The 14,042-nt window shown below is 47.6% G+C and overlaps 1 protein-coding gene across 2 annotated transcripts in view; it reads right to left on the bottom strand.

Moving 5' to 3' along the window:
- LOC119377905 (puratrophin-1) overlaps nt 1–14,042 on the bottom strand; it is a 449,908-nt gene that overhangs the window by 220,118 nt on the left and 215,748 nt on the right. For both annotated transcript variants that reach the window (XM_049411366.1, XM_037647199.2), the window contains exon 4: nt 13,600–13,650. In XM_049411366.1, coding sequence (XP_049267323.1) covers nt 13,600–13,650 — 51 coding nt within the window. The remainder of the gene's footprint in view (nt 1–13,599; nt 13,651–14,042) is intronic.

Here is a 14,042-nt window from a genome sequence, read left to right as displayed (position 1 = left end):
TCATGTTATTCTAAGTAGTATTGGTTTTACTTAATTCCTTACTGTCTCAAGGTTCCTTGTTCTTATGTGTGCTCGCCCGTTATGTAATGACCCAACAGGGGCCTTTAAGGGTCAATAGATGATGATGACGATGATAACAGTCTTATGCTGACTTGTTACAGTTAAAAAGAATCTGAATGTACCTGCGCGTGTTCGCGCAGCTTACACTTCCTTGACATGTTAGATTTTTGCGTATACAAAACTGCTAAAGAAAAAGACAAAAATTTCTTAAGCAGCCACGCTTTCAGCTTGATCCAGTGTCGAGGCAGAAGCAACAGATATCTCTGTCATTCCAGGTAGTGTTAGACTAACCTTTCTTTTTCCCAAGAGAGTGTGGAGGTAGAGGCTTTCCACATTCGTGCATGCGACATTTAGTTGTTTTTCTTTTTCCCCAGAAAGCCCCAACGTAGTTCAGGAGGAAGTGTCACGCCTACTGCTCGTTTCATTCCGTGACGCGAGTTTGTTTGCTGTTAGGTGACGAGTCTTCATGTCTAAGACAGGTCCAGGAGGAGTTTCCGGCCTAGATTTTCAAGTTAAGCAGCTGAAGCTTTACACGTGACAGCAAATAAATTTGTGCCACCAAAGAAGCCCCTTAGAGAAACAAAGGGCACATCGAAATGCATGAACTTTAACGAGCGACAGTTCTGGCCGGCTGCCCTACAGGGCCTACACAGACACAAACGAGACTATAGATCGACTGCAGCGGCGCTCTTGCGACGAAGTTAGTGCGCTGAGCGACGCAAGGCCAGATTAAGATAGGGATAGACTGACCAGCAGTGGGCCCGGTTAGCTACTCTACGCTGTCGAAACGGTAAAAAGGAGGAAAGAAGTGTGTTCAAGACCAAGGCAGCGGATGCGAGACATCTTTATTAGCCTGTGGCGTTACGTACACGGGAGCTTGAGAGCAGACAACTAACGGGCCAATAAACCTCTCGTATGCGGCCTTATACGAGATCAATACTAGCAAATTCGAAGCCTTCACTGTCGCGAACTGGTTAACCTCCCTGCCTTTGCTTCTCTATTTCTCCCTTCTTCTCGAAGCCTTCGCTATGCAATGAGTAAGAAATATAAGGCGATCCGAGGGATTCCCTTATGTGAGTAAAGTTTTACGACTGTCATTGTGAGCGAACGGCTCGTTGAAACTATCTTTCTACATGTTAAGAGCCGTTAATTCGAGAATTTTAATTTTAAGCGTTCGCGCGTTACAACGCCACTGGCACAAACAGTTCAGCCAACCTAAACGATTCACAATTTCCGTCCCGGCGCGCGGAAATGATGACGAGGGTGCGCGAGGACTGCCAGTAAGTTTCATAGGAACGGGAAATGCCTTCGTTGCCGGGAAAACGCTTGTGACGACCGGTCTCTTCTCTCGAATCATGGTCATGAAAGGGGGAAATTGTCATCCACCCAATTTCAGAGCGAAGCTACAAAGGAAGCCAGTGTAGATTTCTCAGAAAGAAAGCTTCTTAGTTGAAGCGTATCCGTTTTTGTAGAGGCACTCATTGAGCATAGGCTTAATGCCACCGGCCCAGATTTCCAGGCTAAACCGCCCTTACAGCTGAGCTTCACATTTCACAGTAAAGATTGTGCCAACGAATGCGTGTCTCAGAGAAAAGTTATATATAGAAACGACCAATCTTTCGTTAACTAGGTAGCGAAGGAGCGCTGTTTGTCTCACTTTTTTCGTTCGTGTGTTCCGTCCAATATCTCTAATTAAGAACATGCTTGACTAAGCAGCTTTCTGTCTGATAAATCTGTATTCTCGGTAGCTTCATGCTGCAATCGACTGGATGACAATTTTTCCCCTTCATAAACATTCCTCCGGTTTGCGGACTTTCGTGCAACCGAGTTACCGAATCAGTGTCATAATTCTGCACGGTCGTATAGATTCGTCGGTCTTTTTTTCTTCGTAATAATGCATTCATAAGAGCCGTAGTTCGTCGAAGTTTTGTTGAAGACGAGCTTGTACTCTACCGCCAACGCCATGTAAGAGCATACGCAGCAGAATGTAGGGTGTGAGAAAGAAAAAAGAAGTCTGCTAAAGGCTGTCCCAGAGAAACGTAAAATCCTTTCTGTACATTTACGAGCTGGGAGAAAGGCAATTAGATATATCATAAAACTAAAGACAGGGCTGCTTGCGCTTCTCTTTCTTACTCCCCATTAGGTCTCGCGTGCCTGTCGAGTGTAAGCTCTTCTGCTCTTCTTTCAAGAGCTCGTTCTTCTTTCACGCGTCCTCTCGTGCCATAGAGCTTTCTTAATGTGGATGGGTTTCATGTCTATGTCTCTCGACAACCTCCTGAGGAATGTATGCGACGGAGTGTATGTCACAGCAGGCACATGCTTGCTCACATTGTCTTGCTACATCTCACTTTCTTCGGTTCGCTTGTATGACGTCAAAACCTCCCGACAACGTACATGAGGCTCAGAACTTTTCCGTTACTTACTCTGAATTTGACATGATATATCCCTACGGGTACTTTCTCCAAGTTTATCGCACCTGAAATAAACGTTAACAAACTTTCATGCATAACCGATGGAACGATAGTTGATGTGACGGTAGAAACAATATTAGTATTTCGTAAAGGATACGAGAGGTTTCAAAGATGAGATATACGTGCACCAATTTTTTTAAAAGCCACATATGCACTTTTAAGTTCAAAGACTCCAACACCTAATAACACACACACACACACACACACACACACACACACACACACACACACACACACACACACACACACACACACACACACACACACACACACACACTGATTAACAAAATAAAAGAAAATGAAAGGAAACACCTCCTCTTCAAGGCTTCGCAAGCGTGAAATTCGAACGCTTAAAAATAAGAGGCAAAACTAACCCTTCGCTTCCGCCACTGACCCTGAAGAGCACATTCACAGTAAATCACCGTTAGCGAAACTGCGCGGCAGGTATGCGAGGAACGTGTTTGCTGGGAGTCGATCACGCCTGCTTTATTACTGCCCCGATAAGCAGCTGCATCGCCTAACGTTATATCTCTTAGCGCAGCGTGAGAGGAAGAGGAACTTGAGAGCCTCGTTCACCCTTTTTAACCTTTTGGCACGCCACCAAATCGAGTGAAGCGAGTGATCGCCCGGGTCTTAAATTGGGTGTCCCAAGCGTATAGAGCGGCCGCTCACGCGTTCCACTCCACAGCAAGCGTCCTCCCGCGGTGCATGCCCCCAACGCGGCGCAGGGAAATGAACGCGTGCGACCGGTATCGCAGCAGATCCCTCCTCCACGTTCTCTCCCGTTTCGATCATTCCCGACGCCCGTGGTTAAAGACAAGCCTGCCACGAAACAGATATACAGATGGGGCTGGAAAAAAAAAAAAGCGTGTATGTTTATTCAGTGCGGTAGCTTCTGCGTGTCTGACGTCAAACCGCAGAAGTGAGCATAGTAGAGCTGTTTGGGACGACAAGATATGCAGGCACGAGCCACTCCACATATCGCCACTGAACTAACGCGGTGGGTACACTTGAAGCTTCCTGTACACTACGTCTTGCTTCACGCACATTAGTACCCTACAGCACGGACGTCTAACGTCCAAATCGCCTTTTGGCTAGAGGCGGTATACTTACTTTCATGAATTCTAAATTTCAACGGTTTTCCATAAGGTTTCAAAATTTCAATTTGCGTCAACCCCATCTAGGAGAACGCATCCGCATGTAGGCCTGCGGAGCTGCAGAAAGCTTTATTTAACCTATAGCGATCAAGACGTTGCGATCTAGTCAGACTATTGCGTACGGGCTTTCGTGTATAGATCTAAGACAGTACGATTCAACAAGCAAGCGATTTCTAATGACAATGCGCTGTAATTACTGGTCCACTTGAAAGACGGAATCCTCTTGAAACTAAGTGCGTTCCCATTAAAGAAAGTACTTTGACGGCAATTCACCAATTCAAGCTCATATAAATGCCTGGCAACATAAGGAATGTTCCTATGAGTTGTAAGATGCGCGCTTAACCTGCTGCTGCACACCAAGCATACATTCTGAGGTGCACGCTGATGCTTTCAGAAATTCCTGCAACCACATGAAGGCTTCTATAACCGACGGTTACATTTGATATAATTGATGGGGTTTAACGTCGCAAAACCACGATATGATTATGATAGACGCCGTAGTGGAGGGCTCCGGAAATTTGCATCACCCATGGGGTTCTCTAAAGGGACACTAAAGGCAAATAAAAATTTGTCAGAGTGAAAAGTCAATGTTTGAGAATGTCTAAAACGTCAATATTATCAATAGCAGTGCTCTAGTAATCGAGAAATTAATGGCATCTTCATGAAATCGCACCGGTGCGCACCGGGGCGCCCCGGTGCACCGTTTCGTCCAATCATCGTAGCGCCTTGGTGCTCCGGTGCGCGCCGGGGCGATTTGTCGAAGATGGCATAAGGTAAATGTAGGACACTATATGCGCCACCAGTGGGCCGTTTTGGAACGAGCCCCGACGACGTCTCGAGTACAAATTATCACTAGTATTCAAGCTACTTATGATAAAAAAAGAACATTACGAGCATCGCAAGACAATAAAATGCTGCTGGTGCGTTTGTGTTTGAATCATGGAAAGAAGAACTCGGCGTTACTGTGGAGAAGGGCGCGGGTCGTGCAAAAGTTCCGTTTTCGCAGGGCTGTGCTCCGCTCGCGCGGTCGCGTCTCAGCAGTATATAGATTTCGTTATCGCGTACTAATGCATGTGCCTTGCACGATCATGAAAGTCGCTCTAACGAAAAGTTCGACAAAATGCCGTGTCCATGTGATGTTGTGTAATGTGCCCTTCAGAGCAGAAACCACAGCGTCGGCTGCCGGGAAGTAAGGGCGGGCAACGTTGGGCAAGGCAAAATGCGACGTCAGGAGGCCTTTTCAGGCGCGCGATTTGAAGTGCGCTAACGCTGTTCGGACCACTAAAACGTGACTTTCAATCAAAATAAGCGTTACCTTGGCACGAAACAAGCACTACGAGGTTCCCGGAACGCTGCTTCAACAATCAACGACGACTTAACATGTGCCTTTAGTGTCCCTTTAACGTGAACCTAAATCTAAGTACACGAGACTCAAGCATTTTCGCCTGATATAACCACATCTACTTACATCCACTATTTATAGGAGGTAAGCAAATCTGAACTTACGAGATTCACGTTGGGTGTGAAGAAACCATAGACGACGTATTTCATAATGTGTGCTATGCACACATAATGCACATAATTGCTAACATATCGAAGGATGATGAAGGATTTCAGAACTGTAGTTATCTGCACGGTGAGGAAAAAAATATGCCCTTTCAAAGTTAACCTGCCTAAAGCGTGATAACGTAACATTTTTCCATTCTGCGTGGGAGCGGAATGGTTTGCGTATGATGGGCCTTTCATCCTCGTCAGGTGGGAGGAGCTCCGGGAATCGATACGACACGCTCTGCTCGCGACGCTGTATGCGCACAAGGAGGAAATTCAAGCTACCCCTAAGGTTTGCGCAAGGGTACTTCGCTGCGGCACGCATGAACGAGCATCGCGCTCGACGCATACTTGGACTAACGCGGACGCAGTGTGCGCGTGCGATGCGCAACAGTTTGCTGCGCTCTTGCCGATCCGAGCTTGTCGCTTCGGAGGGCCCACAGCTGATAGATGCGGAAGGCGAAGAATAACAAAAGTCCCGGTTCAGGGGCTTCCTGCTCGGATCGCAGTCGCTGCCCTCCTCCAACGTCTCTCGAGACAAGGCGAGCTGCGGAACAAGAGATGGGGTCACGTTAGCCGACAAACGAGCCGCTCCAAATTAGGGGCGATTTCGTTTGGCCCAAAGGGAGCCGACGTGCTCGTTGGGGCTACTCGGCGGGATAAGCTGAACACGCTGAATCAGCCAGGAAGAAAACAACGAGTCGAGATACGAGGAACCTGGCGCGCTCGAGCGGAGGATCGCCACTTCTCGTGGATTTCGGGTGAACACGCCGCCATTAAAATGATGGGCCGCTCAATATCTTGGCCGCGTATCAATGTGTGTCACTTGCAAGCTCGATGAAAGCCCGTCTGATTTACGAGGCTCCTCTAAGCGGTGCCTTAAATAAACAGCCACGGAAAGGGCCCCCGCTCACTGTGTGCACGTGTGGTGCGCCGTTTCTCTATGCACTGCGGCAGCCGCCGGCCGACTCGTAATAAGGCGTGTTTACGCGCGGCGGTTTTGCTCTGCGCCAAACCACGGTGCCGTGCCCGCGTGCGCTCGACCCAGCTGTGCCGCCGCCGGACCGAGCTCTTCTTAAAAGGAGCAAGATTAAAGGGGGGGGGGGTGGCACTGGGTGCTCGTGACCGCCTTTCTCCTGCCGGGCGTCGTTTCCTTCTGATGGTGGACGCCTGCAGGGCTGCGAACACGCGATAATTGGGGAACACTTTCGCGCCAATACATGTATTGGCCCGTGTATGAACGTGTAGTACAACACGCGCGCGAGCCCGGAGAGAACGGACCACACCAGGGCCGAGGTTGAAACGGCGGCGAAGGAGGCGAGCTGTTACCACAGCATCTTCTCGCGCTCACACTATAGCGCAGTCGAAACGCGTGACGGAGCGTCCATTCTAAAGGGAGGAAAAACAAATGAAAACGGACACGATGCACTAGACACGCGCGGCTACAGAGAGCACTGGGAGAAGGGTAAATAAGCGCTCTTTTACGACAGGAAGTCCTCGTCTCAGTCTACAACAGATTACGATACTACGCAGATCTCCGCAAAGCATCGAAAGCAGCCGCAACGAGCCTGTTGGGTAACCAGTTTAGTTTAGGAGAGAACGCAAAGGAGAGGTATCGCTGGAATTTAGCCGCTGTTTCGTGTTGCGTGCGTTCGGCATGACTGACTAGCGAGGTTACTTCGTCTCGCTCGCTTCTTCCGCAGCCGCCCTCTTCCCGCTCTCTCTCCGTGAAAACACAACGCACCTCCGAAAAAAAAAAAAGAGAGAAAGAGGATCTCTACTGTGGTGTAAAGCCCCCGGCGTTTTTGTTTTAGCTTGCGTCGGTTTCCTGCTTTTCGGTACGCCACACAGTGATAAAATGGAGGCCACGTATAGCAGCTTATATTATGGCTGGCGGTGAATTAAATAGCTATGTATATGGTTGCCACGGACGTAGCCCCCCCCCCCCCCCCCCCATTTTGCATGTGTATTTACATGCACGCTCACGCACCAACATACATAAAGAGTAGTTAAACCCCTCCCCCCCCCCCCCTCCCAGAAAAAAAGTCTGGCTAAGCTCCTTATGATTGCTTCGCTCAACATTAGGCAACTATTCGCGGGCAAGGCCAAAACTTTTCTACGCAAAGGAACGAAGCGACGTACAAATGAGGTCAGGTAGAAAAAGCCTGAACGCAAGGTATGCTTTGAGACAATAAAACGCCCAGCTATAGTCACACAAGCAGGGTTTTCACGCGTGAAAAAGGCGGCATCGTACATAGATTGTAATATATGCAAATGTCCGTTCCGGACGAAAGCGGTCGACAAACTAAGTGCTATTCTTTCTCGCAGATAAAGGAGTGGACGGTGAACGGCCGATACTGACAGTCAACAGTTTAAAAGGGGTCGTAGACAAGGATAGGAAAAAAACTAAATAAAAAAAAAACAGAACAAAAAGACGCAGACAGCCAGAACGGTGATTGAGAGTATACAAAAGGGGGGAAAACACTTTCCCGCGTATTTTCCGCCTTTTGTTAGATGGCACAGAAACGGAAGCCGTTCGTCTTTCTTTGTTATTTGCTTGCCACCTGTTACGGAGTAGCGCGACCCGTTGCGTCGCCGTCGCTGGCGGCGCTCGTCTGCGCGCCCCGCCCAGTGGCGCACACGGCGACCTCATCCCACCCGAGCGTGTGCGGTGCTCGCAAGTGCGGCGACCATTCCCGCGCGGAAAGCAAAAGCCAGCTGCAGGGCGACGCGTGGGCGATGGCAGTCGGTGCGGGTGTGCGACTTGTCTCTGCCGCCGAGGTGTCTCACGGCGGCGGCGAAATCGCATTGCCACGACAGCCTGACCTTCCCGCGCCGCACAGCTGACAGCAGCGCCCCGAAAGCGTCCACCCACAGGGCGTCACGTAACGTCACCACGCTCGTATTTCTTACTTTTCCTCGTTGCCTTCCACGCATTGCGCAAAATATCGCCTACAACAACGCCGAGAGCGATGAACGAAAGACGAAATGATGGAAGAAAAAAAGAAAAGGAAAAGTGCGGCGGACAAATTGCAAGGAGAAAACCCTTCTCGGCGACCTGGAACAATGAACCCTTCGTGCGAGAATCGAGGCGTCTCGTAATTCGAACGCATATTGCTTGCGGCTTACAGGCCCATTCGCAAACACGTTCGCGTATAGATATCTTCACCGCAGCCATTAAATTGTTATACTGAGTGTTACAGAGTTAATTGTTGGCGGCGTCAATTACTAAGTTTTGCAAGTGCGGATGGCTAGTTAGCCAGTATATTCCGGGACAACACAAGGGTCTGGTATCCGCTCTTACGACGAGTGCATAGATGAGAACTTCTGTGAGATTGCAACAAGCCAAGGCTCGCATGGAAAAAAAAAAAAAACGAACATCCAATGCCTTTTACATCAAGTTAATTGCAGAACCTTGGACATGGGAAGGCATACTCGCCGGCGTCCTAAGACCAATGCGTATGCGCATGTCTGGTGAACGATAAATTGGCAAAACAGCCGAAACTTAATTCCCGCATAGGTCATCAACACGACGCATTTTTCTTCGAAACACACATACCATGTGTGAGAGAGGGAGCTGTTTACTGAAAAGCAGATATGTCCGCCAGCACACCTGATCCGCAGAGATAGATAGATAGATAGATAGATAGATAGATAGATAGATAGATAGATAGATAGATAGATAGATAGATAGATAGATAGATAGATAGATAGATAGATAGATAGATAGATAGATAGATAGATAGATAGATAGATAGATAGATAGATAGATAGATAGATAGATAGATAGATAGATAGATAGATAGATAGATAGATAGATAGATAGATAGATAGATAGATAGATAGATAGATAGATAGATAGATAGATAGATAGATAGATAGATAGATAGATAGATAGATAGATAGATAGATAGATAGATAGATAGATAGATAGATAGATAGATAGATAGATAGATAGATAGATAGATAGATAGATAGATAGATAGATAGATAGATAGATAGATACTCGCTGCGAAACACTCGCTGCGAAACATTCCAGGCGTTTCTTCAGGCTCCAGTGATAAACAGTGGCACGTGACTCCCACGTAGCCTGATAGACTGAGATACTCAAGAAGCGTAAAAATCCACAATGGGGGGCGGCAGTGGGAAGAGAATTCAGTGAACAGTGCTCCAGCAAGGGCCACACTAAGAGGACATCAGAAAAGTCAAAGTACAGAGGACGAGATCTGCTTAATAATTTGCTAATCGCAGAAGGGGCTGAACATGCGTCAGGTTTCCTTTCTGCACGATTTTTATTTTTTATTTTTCTTTCACGGCACCTTGTAGACAGCGAGTGGGTGTGGTTGAGGGAATAAATTAAAGCCAGCCCTACGGGACATAAATCTTTCGCTTTACCCTCTCATCCTTCTCCCTTAGCAATAAATAGCCTGCCCAGAAAAAAAAAAAGGATAGAAACAACGATTACTGGCTGCACGACCAGCTTAAGGAAGAGAGGAGAGTGATGAGTGTACAAGTATACAACAGGTTCGTTGAGGCTTACCCATCGTTGCAACGAATGAAAAATTTGAGAAACGGAGTGCCCAGAGCCAGCGGCTTTATCAGATTCATGGTCTCTTCTTCGCGGCGTTCAAACAGCATTTTCTTGTTTTTGATATATCTTAAAATTTTCATACGATAAGCTGTTTAACAAACTCGTATTTAACATAGAGGATACCTGCTAAAATTGTGCACTCTAAGAAAAAATAAATATGTAAGTCCACTTAAGGCATCAAGGGTGTTTGCTTATTATGTGCACGGGCGGAGCACTTCGTATACGTGTATGGTCGACATAAGTCTTTAAATGGGACTGTCTATTGAAAATTAGCGATTCATTGCGTGGCTTCTACACTCCCTAACTCATCTTTCATTTTTTCTCAAAAACGATTTAGTAAAAAACCACTAGCGACTACATACAACACCGCACGAGTGCATTGAATATTTGCTCCACGAAGATGCGTAATTCCGCATCAGTGCATTAAAAAGCTAAACAAACGTATACAAAAAGTTGATACAAGTTTACGCGCAAGAAAAAGAAAAACACTCACGAGTTCAATAACGCGATTGGCATAAGTTCGTTTGATTGGAGGCAGTTATCGAACGGCAAGCAGTTGCAGCGCTTCCTTTGTCAAGTATAGTGCCTTCCTCTACTGCATCTCATCCAACACACACACACACACACACACACACACACACACACACACACACACACACACACACACACACACACACACACACACACACACACACACACACACACACACACACTCTCTCTCTCTCTCTCTCTCTCTGCAGAAGTGAAGCGAGCGGAGTGTGCACCCGGAAATAAGACTAACGTGCAATGTGTGTGTGCATGAACCAAGCGGGTACACCTGAAGAAAACTATAGCGCTCTTTACGAGACCATTGCCGCGGAGATGAAGTGAACACCGTTGTACTCGGTTACGGCATCAGCGCATAACGATCTTTCAAATGGACATCAGTAACGGATTAGAACAAGGAAGAGAGGCCGAGTTCGCCGTGGCTTCCTTTGTAACTGGCCAGGCACACCCGAAAGAACACACAATGACGCCCTCCGCAAGAAAAAGCTCGTTGTTGGCGCTCCTGAGGCCCTTCGCAAAGGTGACCCTTCTACGAAACGCTCAGGCTGCTGAATATATACACCTAAAAACGAATGCGCGAGGTCGTTTCAGGAAACGGGAACGTGGGAGTCGCGGTCTTTGGAAGATGCACGTAATATGTCTGGTTATGATTCGACGACACCATCCCAAAGTTGTTTACTGGACCAAAGCAGACAAAGCCCAACCCCCTGTCACGCTTTGCTGCTTTAGTCTTATACAATAGATCGAATGATACAGAAAGAAACCGCCCTGCTTCTTCGGCTTCGTAAGAATAAAAATAAAAGCTAGGTATAATTGTTTTTGCTCGTTCCATTCAAACTCAAGCCAAGAAGGGAGTCGGCTTTACGTGCGAGTAGTTCCTTTAAACGATTCACGATGACGCAACACCGATTACGGCTGCGGGCAACAACGGCGGCAATGGCGTGGCGACGGGACAACGATGACGAAGATAAGGACCACAACAGCGACGATGAACGACGACACGACGGCCCTTCATTCATTGCATCTGCATAAAACTATGATAACAATAACAATAAGAACAAAACGAAATGCTCTTGTCAAAAGAAGAGCTGCATGAGCGTACTATCAGTTAATGAATATCGAACTGTCGCTTCGCGTATCAACGAAGCCGCGCCCACTTGTTTCGCCCTCCTGGACGTCCCTCCGGACGGAATACTCAATAGGCGTGCTTCTTTTAAACGAAACCTCCGTCGTGCCTCTCCTTGCGGAGATGAGCGCTTCCAAACTGGGCTGCGTAGAAGTAGTTCCCATATTTACTCATAGCTTCTCGTTTTTCAACGAAAAGTCTGATCCAACCTTGAATTGAATTACAACTCTGATATTCACTATACACGCAAAAAAAAAAAAGCGTCCCATATGAAAAATTGAAGCTATATTTTATTCACCGATTTTTTTTATGCCTATCGCAGAAAGAAAAATAAAAGAAACGTTCTAGCCTGTAGTCGGCTTTGCCACGAATTCATCGCTTTGCACATAGCAGCGCGAGGACACCACGGAACGAGGATGAAAGCAGGCTGATATGCTTACACTCAAGATGCCAGCGAGTTAACTCAAAAAACACTTTTGCCCCCTTTGAGGAGTCTTTTTGTACGAGAACAATAATCGGCGTCTTCGAGGAGTCCTTTTTGTACCGGAATAATAACTGGCATCTGGCTTGCTTGCGTTTCCTTTCTTGAAAACTCGGCTCTCGCCACTTTGCTCTCAAAAATGGTATGTCACGCCAATAGCGCGTATACGCCGTTCGCGACTTGGAAGTAGCGGGCGGGCCGCGATATTGCAAGGAAAGGCATGCGAGATAGATGACGATTATTGCTTGGGGACATAAATACACCCCAAATACGCCTTTCATTTTTTTGAGAGTGTTCAGATCGTTTCGCCGCTCCTTTGACAAGATGGCAGATAGCGACTCTCTGCGAGTCGATAGATGGCGATTGACAATTTTGAATATCTCCTATCGAGGCTGAGCGGCTCCGCGCAAAACGGCGACGAGTCAGCAGCACTGCTCGGCGGTGGCTGGGCGTAGGCGCGAACAGAGGTCCCGCGATGCGTCCCTTTAGCCCCCCTCCCCCCACTTACCATGGTACGCATCGCAGCACATTCGGCGAGAGCTCCCAGCCACTCTGCCATCAACACACACCCGCGCGAGGTTCAATGTCGTCGCCGGGAAGACTTTGATTGAAACACGGCCCCCGGGAAAACGGGGACGTTCCGACCGCGGATGACCCTGCCATCATGTCCGCCAAAACACAGCGCGCGAGTGAGGACAGCTATCTTCGCGTCTCCTCCGCCCCCTTCCACCCTCTCTCCTTCGCAGCCTCTCCTCATCGCCTTTTTTTTTTTTTTTTGGTGCCTTCCTCGGTTGTTCCGACCCTTTGTGAGATACGCACCATTATTTCCTCTTCTACTTTTGTTTCTTCTGGCTTTCCCCGCCAGCTTTCCTGTGGAAGATGAATGTTCGTCCTTTCGATCCAGTGCTCCGGAGGTCCTCGTTCGCGACCCCGATAACCGCGCGAGAGCAGCGGGCCAAACGCTAGTGCGTTCTGCAACCCCTCGCGCATGCAGAAAAAGCCAGCGCACACGGCAGACGGATTGCAATTGGCAAATGCCCCACCTGACGCTGTTCTATATATTTTTTCTTTTTTTCTGGAAGATAACCGATTAAAGAGTGGCAGGGTCGCTCGCCGTTCGAGCAAGGGGACTTTTTGTATCGGTTTCCTTTCTTCCCCAAAAGCCTGAAAGAGTTTAAATCACTCCCGAAAATAAGAACGAAGGAGAGAGGGACGAAGAAAAGGAAAATCAGGGAGGTCAACCAGACGCACGTCCAGTATGCTACCCTACACATAGGGAAAGAGAATGGGACATAAAAATGAAGGTGGGGAACACGAATAGTGCCGCTTCATCCGAGAATGCGTTTTGATCAAAGTAACTGAGGTATGTAGAGGTCGGTTTCCGAGCTTGAGGGGCTGGCCATAACATGGGGAATGAATGCGAGTTTACCAAGACATAAGTGAAGAACGTTGCAGTGGACGCGGCGTGTCACCGCTTGCATTCAAGGAGGAAACAGAAAGGGAGAAGGCAGAGAGGTTAACCAGAAAAACTTCCGCTTGGCTACCCTACATTGGGGATGAGGGAAGGGGAGTGGAAAGATGAGGGAGAGAGAGAGGAGGGAAGAGAAAAAAGTACTTACAAATATATTCGGGCCAGCAGAGCACGTTCCCTTTTCCTTCATCTGGTGCACCTGCAAAGAAAAAGTGCATTTGCTCATAGTAAGTACAATAACATTCAGTTAGGCATCATGTGAAACTACATAGCAGCATCCCTAATTTCTATTTTATTCAGTTATTTGTTTTCATTGATCTGCAGGGTGCAAAACGACAATAACAAACAAGAAAAGCAAGAAAAAAAGTCCGAGCTGCCAGTTGACTCCGTATCTCTGGTAGCAGCAAGCATCGCTTCCGAAAGTCACAACGACTTGGCTGCTTGTATTATTTCATGGGGGCACGTGACAAAAATGTGATATAGGAGCAATGTGGAACGGCGTGCTAAAGAGATCGATGCTGACAGGCACTAGAATATTGCGTCACTGATTCAGTAAGAACCACAAAGCAAGATTTAGCGGAGGCATCACAG

The sequence above is a fragment of the Rhipicephalus sanguineus genome, chromosome 1 (assembly GCF_013339695.2).
Source record: "Rhipicephalus sanguineus isolate Rsan-2018 chromosome 1, BIME_Rsan_1.4, whole genome shotgun sequence".
In the NCBI taxonomy this organism is placed as follows: Eukaryota; Metazoa; Arthropoda; class Arachnida; order Ixodida; family Ixodidae; genus Rhipicephalus; species Rhipicephalus sanguineus.
This window is presented reverse-complemented; position numbering and strand designations above follow the sequence as displayed.